The sequence below is a fragment of the Drosophila rhopaloa genome, unplaced genomic scaffold (genome assembly GCF_018152115.1).
Source record: "Drosophila rhopaloa isolate 14029-0021.01 unplaced genomic scaffold, ASM1815211v1 contig_47, whole genome shotgun sequence".
NCBI lineage: Eukaryota > Metazoa > Arthropoda > Insecta > Diptera > Drosophilidae > Drosophila > Drosophila rhopaloa.
In genome coordinates this window covers 3,683,660-3,703,603 of record NW_025335142.1, presented here as the reverse complement: position 1 = coordinate 3,703,603, position 19,944 = coordinate 3,683,660, and the positions used below count along the sequence as shown (strand labels likewise).

General features: G+C 37.2%; 4 protein-coding genes across 5 annotated transcripts; 1 reads left to right on the top strand and 3 right to left on the bottom strand.

Annotated features, from left to right (window-relative positions):
- Positions 1-42: 42 nt before the first annotated feature.
- On the bottom strand, positions 43-1,684 carry LOC108040945 (zinc finger protein 132-like). Its single transcript, XM_017118653.2, has 2 exons — positions 1,616-1,684; positions 43-1,555 (listed from the first exon to the last, which is right to left on the bottom strand). The coding sequence occupies exons 1-2, from the start codon at positions 1,636-1,638 to the stop codon at positions 118-120; spliced, it is 1,461 nt and encodes a 486-aa protein (XP_016974142.1). The 5' UTR covers positions 1,639-1,684; the 3' UTR covers positions 43-117.
- A 606-nt stretch (positions 1,685-2,290) lies between these two features.
- LOC108041021 lies at positions 2,291-19,869 on the top strand. 2 transcript variants are annotated; one of them, XM_017118792.1, is made up of 8 exons: positions 2,291-2,702; positions 10,249-11,298; positions 13,063-13,209; positions 13,273-13,434; positions 14,076-14,252; positions 14,611-14,820; positions 17,853-18,145; positions 18,528-19,869. In XM_017118792.1, the coding sequence occupies exons 2-8, from the start codon at positions 10,851-10,853 to the stop codon at positions 18,696-18,698; spliced, it is 1,608 nt and encodes a 535-aa protein (XP_016974281.1). In that variant the 5' UTR covers positions 2,291-2,702; positions 10,249-10,850; the 3' UTR covers positions 18,699-19,869. The 2 variants fall into 2 exon arrangements, with proteins under 2 accessions (XP_016974281.1, XP_016974272.1); XM_017118783.1 differs by lacking the exon at positions 18,528-19,869 and having other exon boundaries at positions 14,611-15,440; positions 17,853-17,973.
- On the bottom strand, positions 7,645-8,223 carry LOC108040947. Its single transcript, XM_017118667.2, has one exon. The coding sequence runs from the start codon at positions 8,196-8,198 to the stop codon at positions 7,755-7,757; it is 444 nt and encodes a 147-aa protein (XP_016974156.1). The 5' UTR covers positions 8,199-8,223; the 3' UTR covers positions 7,645-7,754.
- Positions 9,015-9,607, bottom strand: LOC108041042 (pre-intermoult gene 1 protein). The gene has a single exon (XM_017118815.2). It carries the CDS (start codon positions 9,605-9,607, stop codon positions 9,107-9,109), a length of 501 nt encoding a protein of 166 aa, XP_016974304.1. The 3' UTR covers positions 9,015-9,106.
- Positions 19,870-19,944: the final 75 nt, after the last annotated feature.

Genomic DNA, 19,944 nt, shown 5'->3' with positions numbered 1-19,944 from the left:
AGCTTCCTTCCTTCTTCCTACAAAAAGTGCAAAATCAAACAATTCACAGTTGATATGAAGTATTTCACTAATTTTTTTATTTTACATAAATATTAATATTCGAAAAACAAACACAGTTTAACTTTGACGGTCTTTCGACAGAACCAGCTGAAAAGGCCGTTTACCGATATGAGTTCTTATGTGGTCGTTAAGATATTTAACATTTTTGAAGTACAACGGGCAAAAAGAACATTGGTGTGGACTTTCTTGCCTATGAGTAAGGAAATGCTTTGTAAGAACTGAATTTTGACTAAAGACCTCTGGGCAATGAGGACATTTTTTTCTATGCTTGCGGGTGTCGGTATGCAATAAACTGTGTAATTCAAGCAGGTTTAAGAATGAAAAATGTTTTGAGCAATGGGAGCACTTGTACTTTCGCGTTCCCTTAGTATTATGAGTGAGGATGTGGTTCTTTAGAGTGGACTTATGGGGATAGCACTTAAGACATTGCGGACACTTGAAAAGACTGCCGTTGTGAATTCTAAGGTGTTGGTTAAGATTATATAAAGATGCAAATGTTTTTGGACAATAAGAACAGTGATGGGGCCGTTCCTTCGTGTGAGTTTGAAGGTGTATCCTAAGTTTTGATAAATAGGTATAGGTTTTCGGGCAGTGGGAACATTTAAGAGGGTGATTGTGGGCTAATCTTTTAGATTTTTTAGACTCCTTGATATTAACCAGACCCGTGCATTCATCAAATGCAAAATCTTCGTTCGATAATTCATTATAAATGGGCTCATTTCTTACTTTAATATTGTCGTTGATAAATGTCTTATTTTCCTCTAGACCTGCTTTATCTTTTCCGCTTTTCATATGCAGTTCTTTGAGATCTTGGACATCAAACTGGTGGTATTTCTGATACCAAGTCCATTGCTGGCTTTCACAGTCTGAAGTTATGCTCGATTCTTCGTCCAGGAACTCCATCTCATTGGCTTCTTCCTTAACATGATACAATACTTTGTCGAGAAAATCATTCTCAATTGTTTGCTTCTTAACTTGGTTATCCAAATTAATGGTTTTCTCGACATAATTAGACCTCTGACTTCTACGATCGGAAGTTTTGACCAATTTTTTCTCCTGGAGATGTACCTGAGTGTCTGCTTCCCTCAATTGGTTAAGCAAACAATTGACTTTTTCGCCAAAGTTCAATTTTTTAAATTGTGCAGACTTGCACAATTCTTCGTCTTCGTCTAGGAACTCCTCATCAATGTCTTCCTCCTTCATTTGGCCATGGAAAAGGTTTGCTTTGTAGTCCTGCTCCAGATATTCTTCTTTCCCTTTGCAGTAGAGTTGGTAGCTTCTCTCGTAGGTTTGCTTAATCTCAAAGGCATTTTGCACATCCTGAAGGCAAGGATTGCAAATCACTTCAGGAAGTGAATCTCCTTTCTGAACTGAAAACCCCGTACTTTCAGATATCATATCCGCTATTGAAATATTCAATGTTTGGGAACCATCAAATATGTTAACCAAGGCTCTATCCTTTACCAGACAAGCTCGACATATTTCCATTATTGCTCTAAAATAGATGATAAATATGATAAGAAAATTGAATGTATAAATTCATTAAATACATTACTTAAAATTTTGTAGTAATTCCATACATATCTTTTGTTTGTTTGCTGTAAACTGCTATATTCAGTGTGACCGCATCATGTTTGATACAAAATACCACGTTATGGAATAAATATAGCCGTTTTTTTTATCCAAAAATGTAAGACAAACTTCTAAAAAATATACATTATACATTAATTATAAAATAATTCTTTTTTTATGCTTATATTTTGGAAAACCCTCGAAATAACAGGGTCTAAAGGAAATCACGTTTAATTCAAAACTTTGTTATTTTTAAAAGTTTTAAATGCATATTTTATTAATAATATTTATTGTTAGGCAAAACATCCAAAAAATAATACTTAAATGTATAACATGCATTATATAAATTTAAAAAATTGATTAAAAAAATTTATTTTTCCTATCTCTAAGATGGCTTTTTTCAGTTATTTATTTTCCTATTTTTCTTAAAATATAAATTAAAGGCAAACAGCTGACTTTAAAGTGGTGTCCCAGTCGCTCGAATTTCTCTTTTCTCCCTCAATCTTGGTTAGCAAAACGGATAGGATTCTCATCCCCTTTTTTTAAAACTCAACCCTACGTCAAGTTCTCCTGCATTGCGACCATTCTTCTCATAGAACCGAAAGTCCAAAAACCGAAGACCAGGAACAGATGTCAAGCAACTACCGAAGGAGCAGCATCGGCGTCCTCGCCCACGCATCGTCCTTTACCGTTACTGCAGTGGGTTCGGTTCAGTTCCGATTAGTTCGCCATTCGCATAAGAACCAATACAAAATCGCTTAGCTTTTTTGTACCAGGGCGAACTAGACAATGTAATAATATCTGCTAATGTGCAAAGCGTGGATTAAAACTAGCTCTAACACAAAACCCATACAAGTGCTCACTGCAAAATCGCAATTAAAATTGCATTAAAAATTAAACGAATCGCGTGTGTGTGTGTCTCTGTGATGCGGAAAGTTTTGGCTGCGCCAAATTGGCAAAAGTTAAATGATTAAAGCGTCAAGTTTGGCGAATTATGTGAAAGTTTTAATTCGTAGGCGAACACAATGCTTCGGTGAAATTGCCACTGGAGAAAAACAAGCTCGAAAAAGGTAAAAACGTGGCTGAAAATCAAATCAAACTTTGATTTATCGCTGATTGGTTCCTAGTTGGCTGTTTGGCAGGCCATTTAAGTTGGCACACAAAAACAAGAACTCCCAGACGAATTTGTGTATATATCTTCTACATAGGTACGCTACAATACATAGCTGTATGTATGTACATATATGTTATGTACGAATCTGTGTAGTATTATAGGCCTAGTGGAGCATTTCCTGCCCTTGTCACAGTTATTACGTTTTCTCTATGCTGCTGCTCTCCAACTCACACAGTCACTCATCAAAAAGTCAACAAAAACAATTTAAATTATGGAAAAGCTCAAGGAGCAGGATACATGAAAGCCTTGAAAGCCTCTTTAGGCGAAGATAGAAATTAATATCGAACGAAATTTAATTTTAAACATTACTGTCATAGAAAGAAAATTTTTAGATGGATTCTAAAAAGATATTATAAAAATGCCTTTTATTTGCATTTACTTTTGATTCAAATGCTAAAAGGTTTTTTTTAAATTGTATTTTTAATTTTTGAGATAATTGCTAAAAACTAAGTTTGTATATTGCAACAAAGTTTCGAAGCCGCAGAGCTCAACTTTCGTTTTCTGGAAATATATGTATATGTTTTATCACTGGGAAACATTTTAGATACACTAACCGACTAATTTTTTAGCATTGTTCTTCAGCTTAAATTAGTTAAATTATAAATAAAAGTGTCATATTCTGTAAACTATTGGCACTATGCCGACAAATAATCAAATTAAATAGAGTCCTAGTTAAGCAATTGTGAAAAAAGTTAATATTTTTAAGTTTAACTTTATTTAATAATTGCTCGTGAAAATTTTCGTTAACATTTAAAATTACGGAATTGTTTTGAATTTCTCATGCTAGTGCCGAATAGTTCACTTTTGGAAGCATACTTTTACGGGTCACAGCGGCCGTTACTTTGATTTTGTGGGAATCAAAATCTGTACGGCCCAGCTGACTTGAGGTCCTAGTAAAAGACAAAAGCCAAGCGCACACACACACGGGTGTGTGTATATGTAACCGAAAAATTGTAAAACTTTTATTACCTTAGAGCAGGACACACTCCGAAGGGAAAACGGAAAGTGCTAAAATATATTGCACGTATGCACGTGCATGTGTGCCCGAGTCTCTCTCTGTGTGCTTGTATGTGTTTGTGAATGTTATTCGTGTGCGTCTACGGGTCCTTTTTAGCTGTGTGTAACCTACATTTTAAACGGCATCGGCGACACATAAGAAGCCAAAAGCCGTGGCCGAAAGCAAGTGGGCGGGCAATAGGGGCGGCGGGACGTATTTCGGCGTATGTAAATTTGCCTTTATCAGTGCCTAAAAGTAGGAGCCCACCACACACACGCACACGAGTGCAGTTTTCGCAAAGTCCTTATGTACCGCTATTCTCTGGGGGCAGGCGCTCTCTCTCTTTAGCTCCCTCTCACTTGAGTAAGGGTCTCTCTGAGAGCGCCGAGCTGCGGCGATGCAGAATGCAGGATGATGTTTGCGTTCGTCGCTTCCGTTACCGTTACTGTAACACTGCCCGTCTCCCTACCACTCCCCCGCATGTCCTTGCACCCATACAAGTGCAGCAGGACGTGCGTTCATTCACATCTCCGCTGCAAGTGTGTGCACTCAAAAAAAGGATTTTTACGCCTTAAATCAAGTAAAATATAGATTAGAATTTGAATATCTAGCCGCAAATAGGAAAATATGTTTTGTAAAATCAACAGAATTGATTGTCTTTAAGTTTGTCTTTAAAGTTTTAGATATACTAAACATTTTTATAAATGTTGAAAACTTTTGTTTTAAGTTGTTTCCCAAAATGTTTGATAAAGCTAAAACGAAATTATAATATTTTTAATACAATATACTTGTAGGAGTAGCACTAAACGTACTGAATGATGTATGGATAGGTTGTTAATTAAATAAAAAACACAGTTAAACTCAAATACAATATAATTCAAACGATTTTTTTAGTGTATAGAATGTCCACTAAGTCCCTGTGTATCCTTTTCGTCCTTACCTCCGAATCCCCGACGCTTGTTATTGGACTTGCATTTCCGCTATTCCGATTTTTCCCCCAGCCGGTGTAAATTTATATGCATAGTGTTGGGCGGAATTGCATTATGAACATTTTAATGGTTCGCCGAGACATAAAAATATATCGCACTTACATAAATTGCTCTGCTCTTTGCTGGTTACTCGCTCACTTTTCTCCAAGTCCATTCCCTTTCTACCCCGAAAACACAGAGCTTTTAAACGTGTCCGTAATTACATAAACATTTTGCCAACCGTAAGGTTAGAAATATGCACGTATTTTTGTTTGCCAACTAAATGCCTTGTTAGGTAAATTTTCTTTAGAGTGCGGAAAGTTTTAGTTTCCCTGCCGCTCCGAAGGAATAGAAAATAAATTGCCCTCAAGGAAATGCAAATTGTTTTTCAAATTATACATCCACAAGGAGGAAGTTTATGTCTTTGTTGTTTAAGATTGTTATCAAAAAGTGAGCAACTGCAAGTTCTTAAATAGTTTGATGGATGCGCTAAACATTGCCGAGGATTTCAATTTAGATCGTTTATTAATTGAACACCCGATGAAGATAACATTATTTATTATTATACCCTTGCAGAGGGTATTATAATTTCAGTCATAAGTTTGCAACGCAATGAAGGTGACATTTCCGACTCTATAAAGTATATATATTCTTGATCGATATAGCCATGTCTGTCTGTCCGTCCATCCGTCCATCTCTACTTTGAAACTTTCCCAAAAGCTGTCTTTCTATAGCAGGTAGTATATAAGTCGAAACAAAAAAAAAAATAAACTTCGGATTGCCGAAGTTTGCTCCCTTTCTTGTTATTGTTTAATATAAGTCCGAAGAAAGAAACTGACAATAATATTCAAAAACCAAAACATGAAAATCTAGACGAATTGTTTTTGTATTCCATTTTCCCATCCAACACTAAATATTTAATCAAAGTCAAAGCTGTTTCCCAGCGAATAAAAAATCACCCATACGACATGTGTGCTATGTCAGATGTTGTTTAAATATAAATAGATTTCGTTGCTGGTCTTACTATAAAACTAATTCTCAGGGAGCACAAAATATATTTAATAATTCTGCAAGTGCAAAACAAGCTTTATCATGTAAATAAATTTTCTAAACACAACCCAAAGCATTTTTAAAAAAGATTTAAATTGCTTTGTCTTGAAGTCTAATACCGATTTCCAAATCATTTAACACAAGAAATTGCCTCTTGAAACTTTCATTGCAAAACATGTAAATGTCAAATACAGGGGCTAGATTCTGACGATCTGTTCCTGCCCCTCAAACGTGCCCATCAACGTCAGCAGCCACACCTACAATCTGCATACATCTGGCACTTGCCATCATCATCATCGTAAGTGCTAACAAGACCAACACAACCCACCGACCGTCATCATCCTCGCCGTTATCGTCCTCAGAGCCAAACACATATTCCATTATTATTCCCGCTGTTACGTCCCACTTCATATCCCACTTCTGGCTATTTTTATGCCATTTCTGCATTGTTCATTGTTTAGCGCACATTATCGCATTTTCCTCTTAAGGCATCAGCCGCAGATATAACAGCAGCCATATCCTCCGCTCACCTCCTCCTTCAGATTCCATGTCAGTCCACCGTCTGCAATTGTAAATGGTGTTAGGGCAGGGTATATCACGGCCACCATGGGGATATAATCTGCAAATCCCTCTTAAAATATTAGGGATTGAAAAAATAGCTGGTAGAGAAAAAAAATAAATATGTTTATTTCGGGAAAAATATATGGATTAGTCAGATACCATTTAAAAAATTTAAATGAGTATTAGTATACAAACGCATAAGCCATAAACATACAAACTACATTATTGTTGTAAGGTATTTAATCAGAAGGAAACCAAATAAATCTGTTGAATTTTAAGGTCAATGTTAGTTCTTATGGGATTTCTATAATGTACTTATATTTGCGCCTATTTGACTTTTTGTTGCCATCTGAATGCTTACTTTTCATCCATTTCATTGTAAGAAATCAATTTGGTATGGATGACCTATGAACCCAATAACCCATCATACCCTCTTGATATGGGATGGGTTGTAAGAGGGAAACTAAAGCGATGATTCAGATTGTTGCCACACTCACTAAGCTGCCGCAGCGGGTGGCATACAAGGATGTGTGAAAGGGTGTATGGGGTATGGCTGCAGGATGGTATCTCTCTGGGGCATACAAACACTTGGATGCGGAGTGGCTTTTATGTGCGGCGCAGTGCACTGGATAGACGGGATTTCTGCTGGCAATGCCACTGCCAGAATGTCGGGGTTTTGAAATCGAAAACAAAAGAACCTTTTGTGGCAGCCGATGATGCTGTCTGCTCCTCCCTTTTTGTTATCCTTTCACCATTAAACAATTGTCGCCTGTGCGCATCAGTAATTAAGAGTCCCTGTGCATTTGTGTCTACATGTATAGAGCCATAATTACTATTTATAGATGCTATTGGCTTTCGTTTAAGTAGATACACAATGACCAAGCGCATTGAAATGAAAATGTGAACCAACCAAACTATGCAGTCAAAAGAAAAGGCTGATTATTATTTATAAATATTTTAATTTTGTGAGCTCCTTTTCAAATGCCTTTTTAAACTTACCTTTTTTGCATAATAATTTATGTTTATTTTAAATAACTCGTATTATCTAACACCTGGCAACTTAGTTTTTCAACAGCAATTTGAGTTATTTCCAATAGATAATTAATTTTGTTTAACGTTTGTATTATTTAAAGGTAGATTCTACTCTTTTATAAAACACATTGATTTATGAAAAGTAAAAATTGTAATTTTTATTGTTTTGTTGTTGTTTTTATTATTAATATTGGATTAATGATCAAAAAGGTTTTGGTTTGTACTGGTTCACATGGTTTAAAATTGTTGAATGCATATAACTCTCTACAAAACTTTTCAGTTTTAATTAAACTTTTTCTTCTACTTGGGATATATTTATCAACTTTACTTTTTTGAAGGCTTAACCTGTGCGCTTGCGTTTGTTGGCAGCAGTATTGGGATTCTTCTTGATGGTTACAGGTGTCTGTTTCTTTTTGGCCACAGGTGTTTGTCTTTTGGCGGGCGTGGCAGCAACTACTTTGCGTTTCGGGGCAGCGGTGCTGCTTCGTTTTGGTACAGCGGTGGTGCGTCTGCGTCGTCTGTTTCTACGACCTGCGGCTTTATTTCCTTTGGAGACAGTTGATTTTGTGGTACTATCCTCAGATGAACTGCTCTCGGCACTGTTATCTGAAATGTCCCCATCGCTTTCATCTTCTGATAATCCAGACTCAGTGGTGGTAGTGGCATTGCTCTCATCATCATCATTATAATAGTAATAGTCTTCATCATCGTAATAGTCGCTATCTGCAGCACCCGCCACGTAGGCTACCAATATGACCAGGCTTAAGACCAGCAAGAGCCTCATTTTATTCAGATTCAGCGAACAGATAGGTAACCGTATATATACACTTCTGAAGTGAAAATACTTCCATGCTGGGTATTTATAATTTTCTCTTGCTTTTATATAAAGCAAATATATAAAGCTTTTTTACATTTGGTACTTGAATACAATGTACATATTTGGTTTTCAATTATGCTTTTTTATTGTTGCTGGCTTAGAACACCTGTGCTTGCTATTTCTTTGTATTTCATTTTTGAGTCGCTAAAAGTTGGTTTTAAGAAAATATAACGCATTAGAAAAAAGGAAAAAACAATTAAAGTACCATTTAATATAAAAGGAACCAAGGTTAGCATTTCTAACAATAACAAAAATTAATACAAGAGTTTAAAAAAAATATGTTTCCCCAAACTAAGGTGTTGGATTTAAAAACACCTAAATTTTTACAACTTTGCAATAAAAATTTTTTAAATAAAAAATACTTATCAAGACACAGGGCAAGTGAATATATATTTAAATTATAAAACAAGGTATCTTACATATATTTATAGATGAAAAGAAAGGAATATTGTACAAGTAAGAGATCTGTCACCAATATTATTTTACATCAATTGGTTTAAAAAGATCTCTAATCTTGGCAACACTTAGTGGATATGTAAATCACGAATGCTTTTTTGCGATTGAATTTTTCTGAAAACTTTACTGAAAACGTATTGATTTGAAAACATCTGGTTAATCTAGAATTAATCTATAACGATAAACAATTAAATTGTTGCCTTTTGAACAAACGTCTCGATTTATATTCCAAGCATTATCAGTTATTAGGTAAAATAAATTTTGGTGTAAATTAAATAAATTGATTTTTACTTTTTAAGTTCGCTTTAACATAGCAATTAATTTGTTATAGTATTTGAATTTGGCTAATTTAGCTGGATTTATCCAGAACGTCTGCGTTTGTTGCCTAAGTTATTTTTTTGCTTTTTAGCGGCAATAGGTGTCCCCTTCTTAGCTGCCTGTTTTTTGTTTCTCTTGGCACTTGGAGTGTTACGACGTCTCGGTGTCTTATTTTTCTTGTTCTTCCTGTTATTTTTACCATTTCCCTTTTTTTTGGCATTATTTTTTTTATTTTTTCGAGCAGGAGTGGATAGTTCCTCATCACCGTAGGAGTAATCCCAATAGCTATAGTCGTTGTTACTATCGTCGCCAGCATCTTCATCATAGTTTCCAACGTCTTCAGAGTTATTCGTATTGCCATCCACAGAGTTATCTTCATATTCAACATTAAAGTCATCTTTGGTTGCAATTGTAGAATTATCAGCATTGCTTGCATCTGTAGAATTATCAGCATTGCTTGCATCTGTTGAATTATCAGAATTTTGTGCCACTGCCACATGGGCGAAGAATACTGCCGATGTCAGAACCAGTAGAAGTTTCATTTTCGCACTTAGAAGATATCGTGATCTAAACGAAGAAAGTTCAAGCCGCTGGTTTTTATAGACCCCTATTTGTCCCAATTTAAAAGTAAATATTGAGTTTAAGAAATAAAATAAAAAAAATTAGAAATTTTTCGTTAGCTTACTTTTGGGACAGCTGTGTGTCACTTTCTAGATTATAAATTTGTTTTAGAAATGATATTCTTAACCCATTGCAGCCAAATCTAGTATTCTAAAAAATGTTCTGAAAGAAATACTTTTGGTTAGGTGTTCGGAATAGATAAATCTACGATAAATAAATGCGCTATATTCTTATTCATCTTTCATTTTGAGAAAAATAATCTCGAGCTTTAGTCCTTTGCTATTTCTTCTATTTGTAAAAATTTATAAAGTTCATTAAGCTTTAAGTCACTTTAGGTACCAAAACAACTTAAACTTAGAACTTAAGCTTTTAAAGAAACCGCATAATTTAATTCAACCATTGGTCCTTGGATATTTCAACTGTTTGTAAAACGCAAACATTTAAAAACGGTTAATATAGGTGATTATTTGATGCGATGGCACGCACTGCTCAAATTATTTATGGTTATTTTAGTATAAGCCGCACAAATTTATATGTTTGACCTTTTTCCGTGCAATTGCAGCTTGGGATAACGAGCCGGGACAGGCAGAAGAGGACGACCAACCCAGATTTGCAAAGTTCGTGCCATAAATCTGCAGTTTGCATGGAATTAATACCCAATTAGGGTGAGGGCGGTAAAGGGAGGTGTAGCACATGCACATGCAACACACATTAGTGGGTCACTCGAAGATGATGACGCTGCTGACCGAAACAGCCACAACAAGAACAACACCAAGAACAAGAACAAGAGCCACTAGAGTCGGGGTAAAATTATATAAAATTATCATGCAGGGCAGGCAGTTGGCTGGTTGGCCACTTGAAAGCGGCAGGCGGGCCTTGGCTAAACATCATCATCAGCAGCAGCAGCAGCAAAAGCAGCAGCGACCGGCGACGTATACGTAATGTGCGCCATGACGTATACGTAATGTGCACCAGGGTTTGGCCAATTTGTCCAAGCAAACACTAAACCACTGAGCCAAAGCAGAAACAAAAACAGAAACTCGAGCTGAACTGAAACACAAAACTGTTAACGACATCAACGAAACTTCTCGGCCAAATGGCGAAAGTTATCAAACAATTGCGAATTCGTTGAGAAGACCGTGCAGCCGTTGCGAAAATGACAAAATGGCGAAGTTAACGTTGCCTTGTCTACTGCGGCGACTGCAGCTGGTGGCGCTGCAACTGCAACTGCAACCACAACAACGGGAACCGGAGCAACAACATCAGCATCAGCAGAAGCAGCAGCAGCAACACCAGCACCAAAATCCACACGGCTGCCACTTGATGGCCATGCAACTGGGCCAGGCCATGCTCCTCTACGGCAGCTGTCTCCTGCTGATCCACGCCTCCGTATCCGCCTCTGTCCTGGCCTCGTCCTCGGACTCGGCTGCCATCCCGGTCCAGGTGAATCTCTCCTCCGCGGTCCACGCCTTGGAGGGATCTACGCCTCAGCAGGAGCAACTCGAGAAGCGCACGCGGAAACGTGATGCCGCCAATGTGCCTGAAGATGACGAATATGGCAGTTATCCGGACGACGTCGACGACTTGGAGGCCTTGCTTAATAATAAGTCAGGTGAGTGCTCAACCGATACACACACATATAGTAAAACTAAAATAATTGCATAGCAAAATCAGTAATTTTTCGAATAATATAGTTTTAAATTAAAGTGCCCATTTTACAATACGTTATGCTATAAAAACAGAAAAAATTGGATCCGTGAGATAGCTGTAAAAAATCTGTATAGTTTGAATATGTAATTATTATTCAGAATTACCAATTACAATTGAAAACAAAACTCATTTACCAAAAATTACTTACCTAACTTCTTGAGAAAATTAAAGATAGGAAATATAAGCATTGATAGAGCATTATATTCTTTTATTTTATTCATTGTTCTCCAAAAGCATTTTAAATGCCCCTTTTATTAAAATTGTATTAAACGTGTCTTAAAATATGAATGTAAAAGTATTTATGTATATCTACTAAATAAAATGTTAATTAAGCCACCAAATTCTCCCAACAGCACTTTGTATTCAAATCTAAAGTGTTCATCCCTATTTTTCATTTATTATTTAATTTACTTATTAATTCAAGTTTTTGCTGTAAAAACTTATCTGTGCACTCCTTTGTATAATCCCATTTGGTAAATGAATATTTGTGGCTGCAGTGGCAAAGGCAAATAAATGAAAATTGTGTTGATAATGCACTTGGCTAGGGCTGCGTTTCGTTAGTTTGCATTGACCTTTGGTCAGTGCGGAGTCCCAAAGCGAGTACCCCAGAGACCATGAGAGCCATAAATTGCACAACACATCCAAATCCCTTCGCCACGCTGGTCCTTCGTTGTTGTTTAACTTTTATTTTTGGCATGCCCTATCCACCTGGCACTGCATCTGCCGCAACAGCTGCAGGATTCGCCTCTTCAGTGGAGGTCCATGCAACATGATTCACGGATTCATCCATTTTATTTTGGCCATGATGCGGGAATTACAAAATACCACAACAAGGAATGGTGGCACACAGAAGGTTGTGTTTACTGTGTGGCGAGTAAAAATCCCTTGGATGTGCGAACAGATAATATGGGATTTTAATGGAATTGAATTGAATATGCTATTTGTAATTAAAAATCAATTTCCAAATGATAACCCAAAGATGAATAGCTTTTTGTGAAATTCACAGAACATGCCTTTCTCCAGAAATATTTGAAACACCTCATTATGGTAATTAGTTAAAAATTTGTACCAGAAAATAATATTGGATTTTAAGAGGAGTGCATTTAATATGTGAACACACGATTTAATAATTTACGATTGAGTTAAAATTATTGAAAGCTTTTTGTGAAATTCGAAGAACTTCCCATTTGTCCAGCAATATATAAACACCACATTATGGTAATTAGTCATTGTATGTGCCAAAAGATAATATTGGAGTTAAGGAGAAGTGCATATAAAATGTGATACACACAATTTTGATTTACGATTGAATTAAAATTATTAAATGTAAAAGGAATTTGTGCCCATTTCGCTAAGTACCATTTGATGATATTAAAATATCAAAACATAAATTATAGATGTGTGAAAATTTCTATAAATATTTTTAAAGAAACCGAATACAAAATATATTTGTTTAACAGCCATATGTTTAAGAAGCTGAATCACTAATTAGTAGACATACATTATATAATATATAAATTATGATTGATTTTTTCTTAAATGTATTCTTTTGTTAAGCAAATTAATTTATCGTGCAGCCTTCTGTTCATTTTGATAGCCTCACATTGATTTAATTTGCGTTTCGTGGAGCTTAATTGTTAATGCAAATTGGCTTTGCGCATTGCAGCTAAGGGGAAATATATTGGAGCGCCGTGCAACGAGCTGAAGTGTGACGTAAAGCTGCTGCATGTGTCCTGCGACAAGGAGTCACAGACCTGCAGCTGCGAACGCAATTATCCCGTGCAGCTGGGACTGATAAAGGGTTGCGCCAAACGTAAGTTGTTGCATTGACACAATGGTTTTTCCCCTTGAACTGTATATATTCCTCCCTTGGCAGCTAAAAAACTGGGCGATCAGTGTTTCTACGACGAGACGTGCATCTACAACGACGAGAACTCCCTTTGTGTTCAGGTGCGGCACAATGCGATGTGCCAGTGTGCCAGCGGATTCCACTCCGTAAGCTATGTGAAGCCAACGCGTCGCATCTTTTGCACTCCAGGTACTGGTCCCATAATAAACTGAGCACTTGAGAAATCCAACCAATCCAAGTTCCATAAACAATAGTTTGGAAGAGATTTCTTTAGCACCACGATTCCTAAAATCCAGATTTTTATCAGTGCATTTTTGAAAGCATGCTTTATGAATGTAGATCATTTAAAGTTAGGTTTCATTTTAATTAAAATTTTTATTTTAACGTTGATAAATTTGTGACGCATTTTCATATTAGTTTTTCTAAGTTACCGATCACATGTTTAAAGATGATCCACAATTGGACTTCTAGAGTCTATAACTTTACCAAGTTGAATCCGATTTCAAAGTGACATACCGCTTAAGAATTGTGGTTGTTTTCTCATAAATTCGTTAATTTTTATAAATTTTTGTATCCTTTTTCATGTTAGTTATTTCTAAATTTCCGATGACTTGTAAAAAAGTGACCCAAAATTAAACTTATTCAGTCCACAAATTAACAAATTTTAAAGTGACATAGCTTTTGAAACTTGTGGTTTGATTCTCTAAAAATCTGCATTAAAATTTTTAATTTTAACGTTGATTACTTTGTTGACCCATTTTTATGTTAGTTACTTCTAAGTATCCGATGACTTTAAGTCAACTTCTTAATAATTAAGAATCTTTTCGTAGATCTCAGCGAACTGAGTTCGGACCTGCCCACTTTGCTGGGCGTCTCCACGGGGATCGCAGTTCTGGCCGGGCTCATCTGCATGGTGCTGCATCTGTTTAGCAAGACGAAGTATCCACGACATCGAAACTACGGAGACGCCAGCATTCCGCCTCCCATTCTGTACTCCAGCGATACAGGTGAGTTGTTACCAATCCGGATTCGTTAGATATTAGTGGCTTATTCATTGGTATTAAATTAATAAAATACATATTTTTTAATAGAATATTTTCAAATTTCACTAACAAATAATCATTTTATAGAGTTTATTTTCTCTTTTGATAATCTTTATTTTTAGTCCCTGCTTAAAGCATAATTGTCAATCATCCTTTCATTACAATTTTTAGGTACCATTTGTATTGAAAGTAATATTATTGCATTTATGTTAACACCTAATATTACGTACAGTTGCAATCTATTTGTTTTTAGGTTTTTCAAAGGGTTTTAAGGGTTCCTATTTATTTTATTCTACTCATGGATCGATTGCCTTGATTTCAGGGATACCGCTCACCGTTCACTCGGGGCGTCCGTCGTCGCGTTCCAGCATCCGGTCGACGGGATCGATAGGCTCCTTTGGCAACCGACGCGCTTCGGCCGGCGGACTGGGCGGGACTGTTGCCGGAGGAGGCGTGGCTGGCGGGACCGTCGGAGGAGGCGCGGCAGGAAGCGGCGGCTCGAAGGGCATCCTGGTGTCGACGTCTCGAACAGGTGCGGCTAGATCGGCCGCCATATTGCTCATATCGTGTCACATAGCGGCGGTGTCCAAACAGAATTCCCGGGCCTCGTCGCGGCACACATCCGGAGCGGGCTGCAGCCAGCACTCGCGGGACGACCTTGATGATGGTGGTGTTGGAGGTGGTGGTGGGAGTGGGAGTGGTTGCCGCAGCTGCGAGAGCACGCTCTCGATGAACCGCCAACTGCAGAAGCAACTTAACCACCAGCGGCATCTGCTCAGCTTCGAGCTGTCGCCGGCGAGGTCAAGGAATCAGGATAGATTTAGGACATTGTTGGGCATGAATGGCATTGACAATTTTGGGGGCAATGAGGAGGAGGACGATGAGTGCGGTCCGCATAGCATAGAACCCAGCACAACAGTCCCTCATGCACATGCCCATGCCTACGATAGCGATCCGGCTGATCCAGGTGGTGGTGGTGGTGGTGGCTTCGGCCTCGGCTACGGCTGCGGACATGTCGGTGTGATTGGTGGTTACGGCGATGCCGACACCAATGGCGGCGACTCCAGCGGCGGATTTGCCACTGGCGCCGAGCTGCACCACCTGCAAATTGGCGCACTGCCCACGCCGGCGAGTGAAACGCCCCGATTTGCGGTAAATCAACTCAAACATCAGTCATCCCAGCATCCATTGTTCGATCGTGTGGTCTGCTCATCCCCATCCGCATTCCGTATCGCCATGTCCATGTCCATGTCCAACCAAACAGCTCCACATCACAACAGAAACAAGTTCATCTATGTGCTATTCGTATCTGTTCAATCGTTTTGCATCCCATCCCGTTTAGAGATACTTCAAAGTCTGTGCTAGCCCTTAGTTTATATTGTACTCTTCCAGATCTTGTCATTGCAGTCAGTTGTGTACGAACTTCAAATTGTTGGTCAATTTGTTATTTTAAAATAACTCATTTATGATTTAGTCTCTCATTAACCAAAAGACTCCCATACAATTTAATTCATTATATTATTTTTACTATTTGAATTTCTATCTAAGAAAAATTAGCTAAGAATCTCAACTCAATTACAGTTTTTGGCCATTAGTTTATTAGTTATGAAAATAAGCGCTATAGAATACCAAAAACTATTCTTGCAGTTTAAATGAACGGTTAACATAAAAATCAATTTGTGATATGAGTAAGCATTCCTTTAATTTACACTGAATCCAATAACTTTGTTTAAATGTTAATTGTTCATTAACAAGACATATAATTTAATAAATTTCTATCATTCATTTAGCTACTATCAAATTCCTTCTCCGCATAAATATCAGACTCTGTATTAAAATCATGTCTCATGAGCCATAATTAAATCTCGCAAATTGGATTATTCATGCAATCACATATCGTTAATTCAGCTCAGTTTAATTACAGTTGGAAACTTAATTTGTGTACATTGGCGTTGGTTATCCCTATCCCCCTGCTTGTCTAAATAGTGTTTTTATTGACAACTCTGTCTAGTTAAATACAAAAAACTACAAACCAATTTTGTGTTTTCTTGATGATTGATGTTTTATGTGCTTCTGAGCCCCTCTGTTTCCAAATACAAAGTTGTTACATTGTTTTAATTTCTCTATCGTTACCAAAAAAAAAAACACAGACACACACACTGCGATACACACACGCGCACTAAGCCACCAAATAAATATAGAGTTTATATTTAAACCAATTTAACAGACCAAAAGCTATATATAAAAACTGAGAAGAGAATGAAACAGAAACTCGCCTCAGGTTTATAGACACCATTTGATAAGGAATAATTGTTAAAAGCCACAGATTCTAAGGATGATCAAATATATATTTCGACAAGATGATATTGAAGCAATATGGCGGTGACTATGTTCATAGACAATTCTCCCTAACTTCCACAAAAAACAAAGTAATATTGCATAACCGTACACGATTTTTTAGCTAATATATTTAACTATTGCAAATTAAGAAAATTATGCCACATACTCACATAGATACACCACACACAAATACGATTGCATGCCACGATTGCATCCTGCCAGCAGCAAAGGACACTTGTCTGCCGCCAGGATTCTCCACGTCACTCAACCTCCGGCTGACCTTTTGCCGGTTGAGTCCCCAAAGTTTCCACACACTTTCCACACACACACACACACGAATCGATAAACGATATGAAAATTTTCTTCTATATATGTTAATCCTGCAACTTTATATGTGAATGTCCTGCGCTTCTTCCTCTTCTTCTAAATCTGCTACTTTCTTCTTCGCCTTGAATTCTGAACTGAAGATGACTGCATTTTGAAACAAACAAACTTTTCTTTATGAATTTCCTTTTTATCCTCATTCTTATCTTAAAGACTAGTTACAGGATATTTGGAAAGTTATGTGAATTCAGGAAAAAGGTCAAGAGTTTGTACTATTTGGCGTATGAGTAACATTCGTATACGTAATATTCTTCGAGTTGACGAAAGTGAATTTATAGTATATATTGGCCTTAAGAAGGCGGTGACTGAATTTATAAATACGTTAAATATTTTTCTGTGTTAATAACTCTTATTTTAATATGGATATTTCAGTTAAAAATTGTTATCGGTATTAAAATCAAGATGGTATGCTATATGGAATCTTTGAAGACTTGTTATGATTTACGAGTATAATTTAGGATAAGAATCGGGAAACACTATTTTACTCACTATAAAAGATAAAAAAGGTTATATTTACTTACCCTTAATGAGGTTTTATGAGTCGGAGTTAGAGTACCAAAGAATTTTTAAAATTTCTTAACGTTATATGGCTGTTCAGGAGTCTTCCGCTGCTCGCACTCGCTTAATTTGCTTTCCAAACGCTTCGGAATGATCTTTCGCTGTGGCTATGCATCTCTGTCTCCAGTCTTTCTCATATACTTACTATCCTTCTCTTCCACGCCGTTTCTTCTAACCAAAACGCTTCGATACTCACTCAGTTTAAATACAGCAATCCCATCCGACAATACCCCTTATAGATTCTCCTGGCTGACACCTATATTTTGGTCTCTTCGCTTGTAGGTTCTCGAAGACCAAGTCTAGCGTCGGTGCACAGCACCAGTTCCTCGGTGCGCAGCTACAGCATGATGCGCTTCGAGAAGGAGACGCAGCAGAAGGAGATCCGGCAGGAGATGAAGCTGCGGCTGGCCCGCCTGCAACAGCAGCAGCACCTCACGCAGAACAAGCCGCAGATCGTCATTGGTGAGGCACTAATGCAACATGGCGCCCTCAGTCGCGTCACCATGGCCACGCCCAGTCCCCTTACGCCCAATTCATTGGACGAACTGCTGCCGTCCCTGGATGAAAATCAGGAGGTGAGTTACTACTCCTAAAAGTCTTAGGTCATACATGGTGCCAATTACCCTGCAAACAGTTATTATGCTGAAGAATTCGCGGCTTAAGTTGGTCAATTATTTAAACAAATAACAAGGTTTTTAAATCTCTTTAATTATTGTAATTTGCAAGCAAAGTCATGATTCTTTTGTGCTGAAGAATTCGCGGTTAAAGTTAATTCGTTTTGAAGATTTTAATGTCCCTAAATGGTTTTAAATAAGGGACATATCCTTTAGTGGCTTAGTTTGGGGATTGGTATCAAACACAGGGGGATATAATATAATGAATAGTAGGTCCCTAAAAACCCAAAATCCTATTTAATTACTATCTTATAAAGGTTATTATTATTTAACCTATCAACAGTATCCTCCCAGGCTGGAAACGACGTTCAAGCATCTTATACAGCCTCAGGTTGGAGGAGCGAGTGGATCCTCCGGAGTTGGGGCCGCATTGAGAGCAGCTGCCTCCCAGTCATCCCCGGAAAGTTCGAACGGATACCACGGACCCTGCAGCTCCTCGACTGAGGCGCTCTAAAATTAGTTTCAGCATAAGTAGGCCTGAATAGTAAATTAGATCGTAAGTAATCGAAAATTTCTCATCTAATTTGCGTAGAAGGCAAGAAGTTGCGTTAAAAGCCCGTTGCAAATTAAATTGAATTCAAATTGAACGTCAAACGTGTTGTAGACAGCTTAGATTATGTGTAACATAGTAAGTAAACCAGATAGATTAAGTCTAGAACTAATACTAATAATAATATGAATAAGTGAGTTCTCAAATTAGACAGCCTTTGTGTGTATCATAATACGTAGGAGCTAATCGAAACATTTTATACGTGTGTGTATATTGTCATACAATTTTTGTAGAAGTTATACAAGCGAAAATCCAGCTAATGAGAAAAGGCAGGCCAGGCCAAGTGGTCGGGGGATTGAAAGGAAAGAGCATAGAGCCGGATTGTAATTGCTGCTGAAGAATTGATATACCACTTGGCTTTCATTTATTTAGATCAACATGAATTGATTAGCGTAAATTAGTCTAGTGTTTATCGTTAGTGTGAGATAGTACTGATAAAATATACGCAAGATGAATTTATACAAAATCGGTTTATACAACAGTAGTTTCTTGTACATTGTACTCACGATGATAACTGTATCGGAATATGCCAGATTGTTCTAGCTAAATCAATAATTATGTTAAGCCATCGCCACGAAATAAATCAAAAGTGTTAATAGATCCAACTAAGACAATGTAAGTGAGGCGGTAAGAGATATTTTGTTCTTTGTAGGAATAGGAGTCTCTAATGCATATTCCGAATGCTGGAAGTGCAAAGTCAATTTTAGTTTACGACTTACGAATTTTTCTACAGAGGCGTTTCAAGTGAATACAATAATCGAAAATGTGTAGATCAAATGTACATTACTTAATCGGTGGTAATATTGTTTAATATTTGATACCAAGGTTGTTGACTGTAGTTGATGTTCTCTACATCGTTTGGTTCCATGATTTATTGTATCCTATCTATAGATCCGTTCTCAATAGTACGAAATACAGCAGCTATAAAGATCGTTACATATACACCTATACAAGCATATACATAAGTGTATGCATATTTGTACTTAACTATGCTATACATACGATGAGTAGACACATATCTGGAGTTCAGTGTTGGTTGATGTTGGGAGTATATAGAAATAAATGCAATTTTGTGTTTTCAACTACTCGTCGTGGAGTTTTACTTCTTGAAGATTTTTTATTTTAGATGAAACCTCTGAACTTTTATTTT

Coding starts and splice junctions, on each gene's coding strand:
- LOC108040945 (XM_017118653.2), bottom strand. CDS start 1,638: ATGGAATTACTACAAAATTTTAA. Junction 1,556..1,615: donor GAATTACTACAAAATTTTAA/GTAATGTATTTA, acceptor CATCTATTTTAG/AGCAATAATGGAAATATGTC.
- LOC108040947 (XM_017118667.2), bottom strand. CDS start 8,198: ATGAGGCTCTTGCTGGTCTTAAGCCTGGTCATATTGGTAGCCTACGTG.
- LOC108041042 (XM_017118815.2), bottom strand. CDS start 9,607: ATGAAACTTCTACTGGTTCTGACATCGGCAGTATTCTTCGCCCATGTG.
- LOC108041021 (XM_017118783.1), top strand. CDS start 10,851: ATGGCGAAGTTAACGTTGCCTTGTCTACTGCGGCGACTGCAGCTGGTG. Junction 13,210..13,272: donor GATAAAGGGTTGCGCCAAAC/GTAAGTTGTTGC, acceptor CTCCCTTGGCAG/CTAAAAAACTGGGCGATCAG. Junction 15,441..17,852: donor GTGAAACGCCCCGATTTGCG/GTAAATCAACTC, acceptor CTTCGCTTGTAG/GTTCTCGAAGACCAAGTCTA.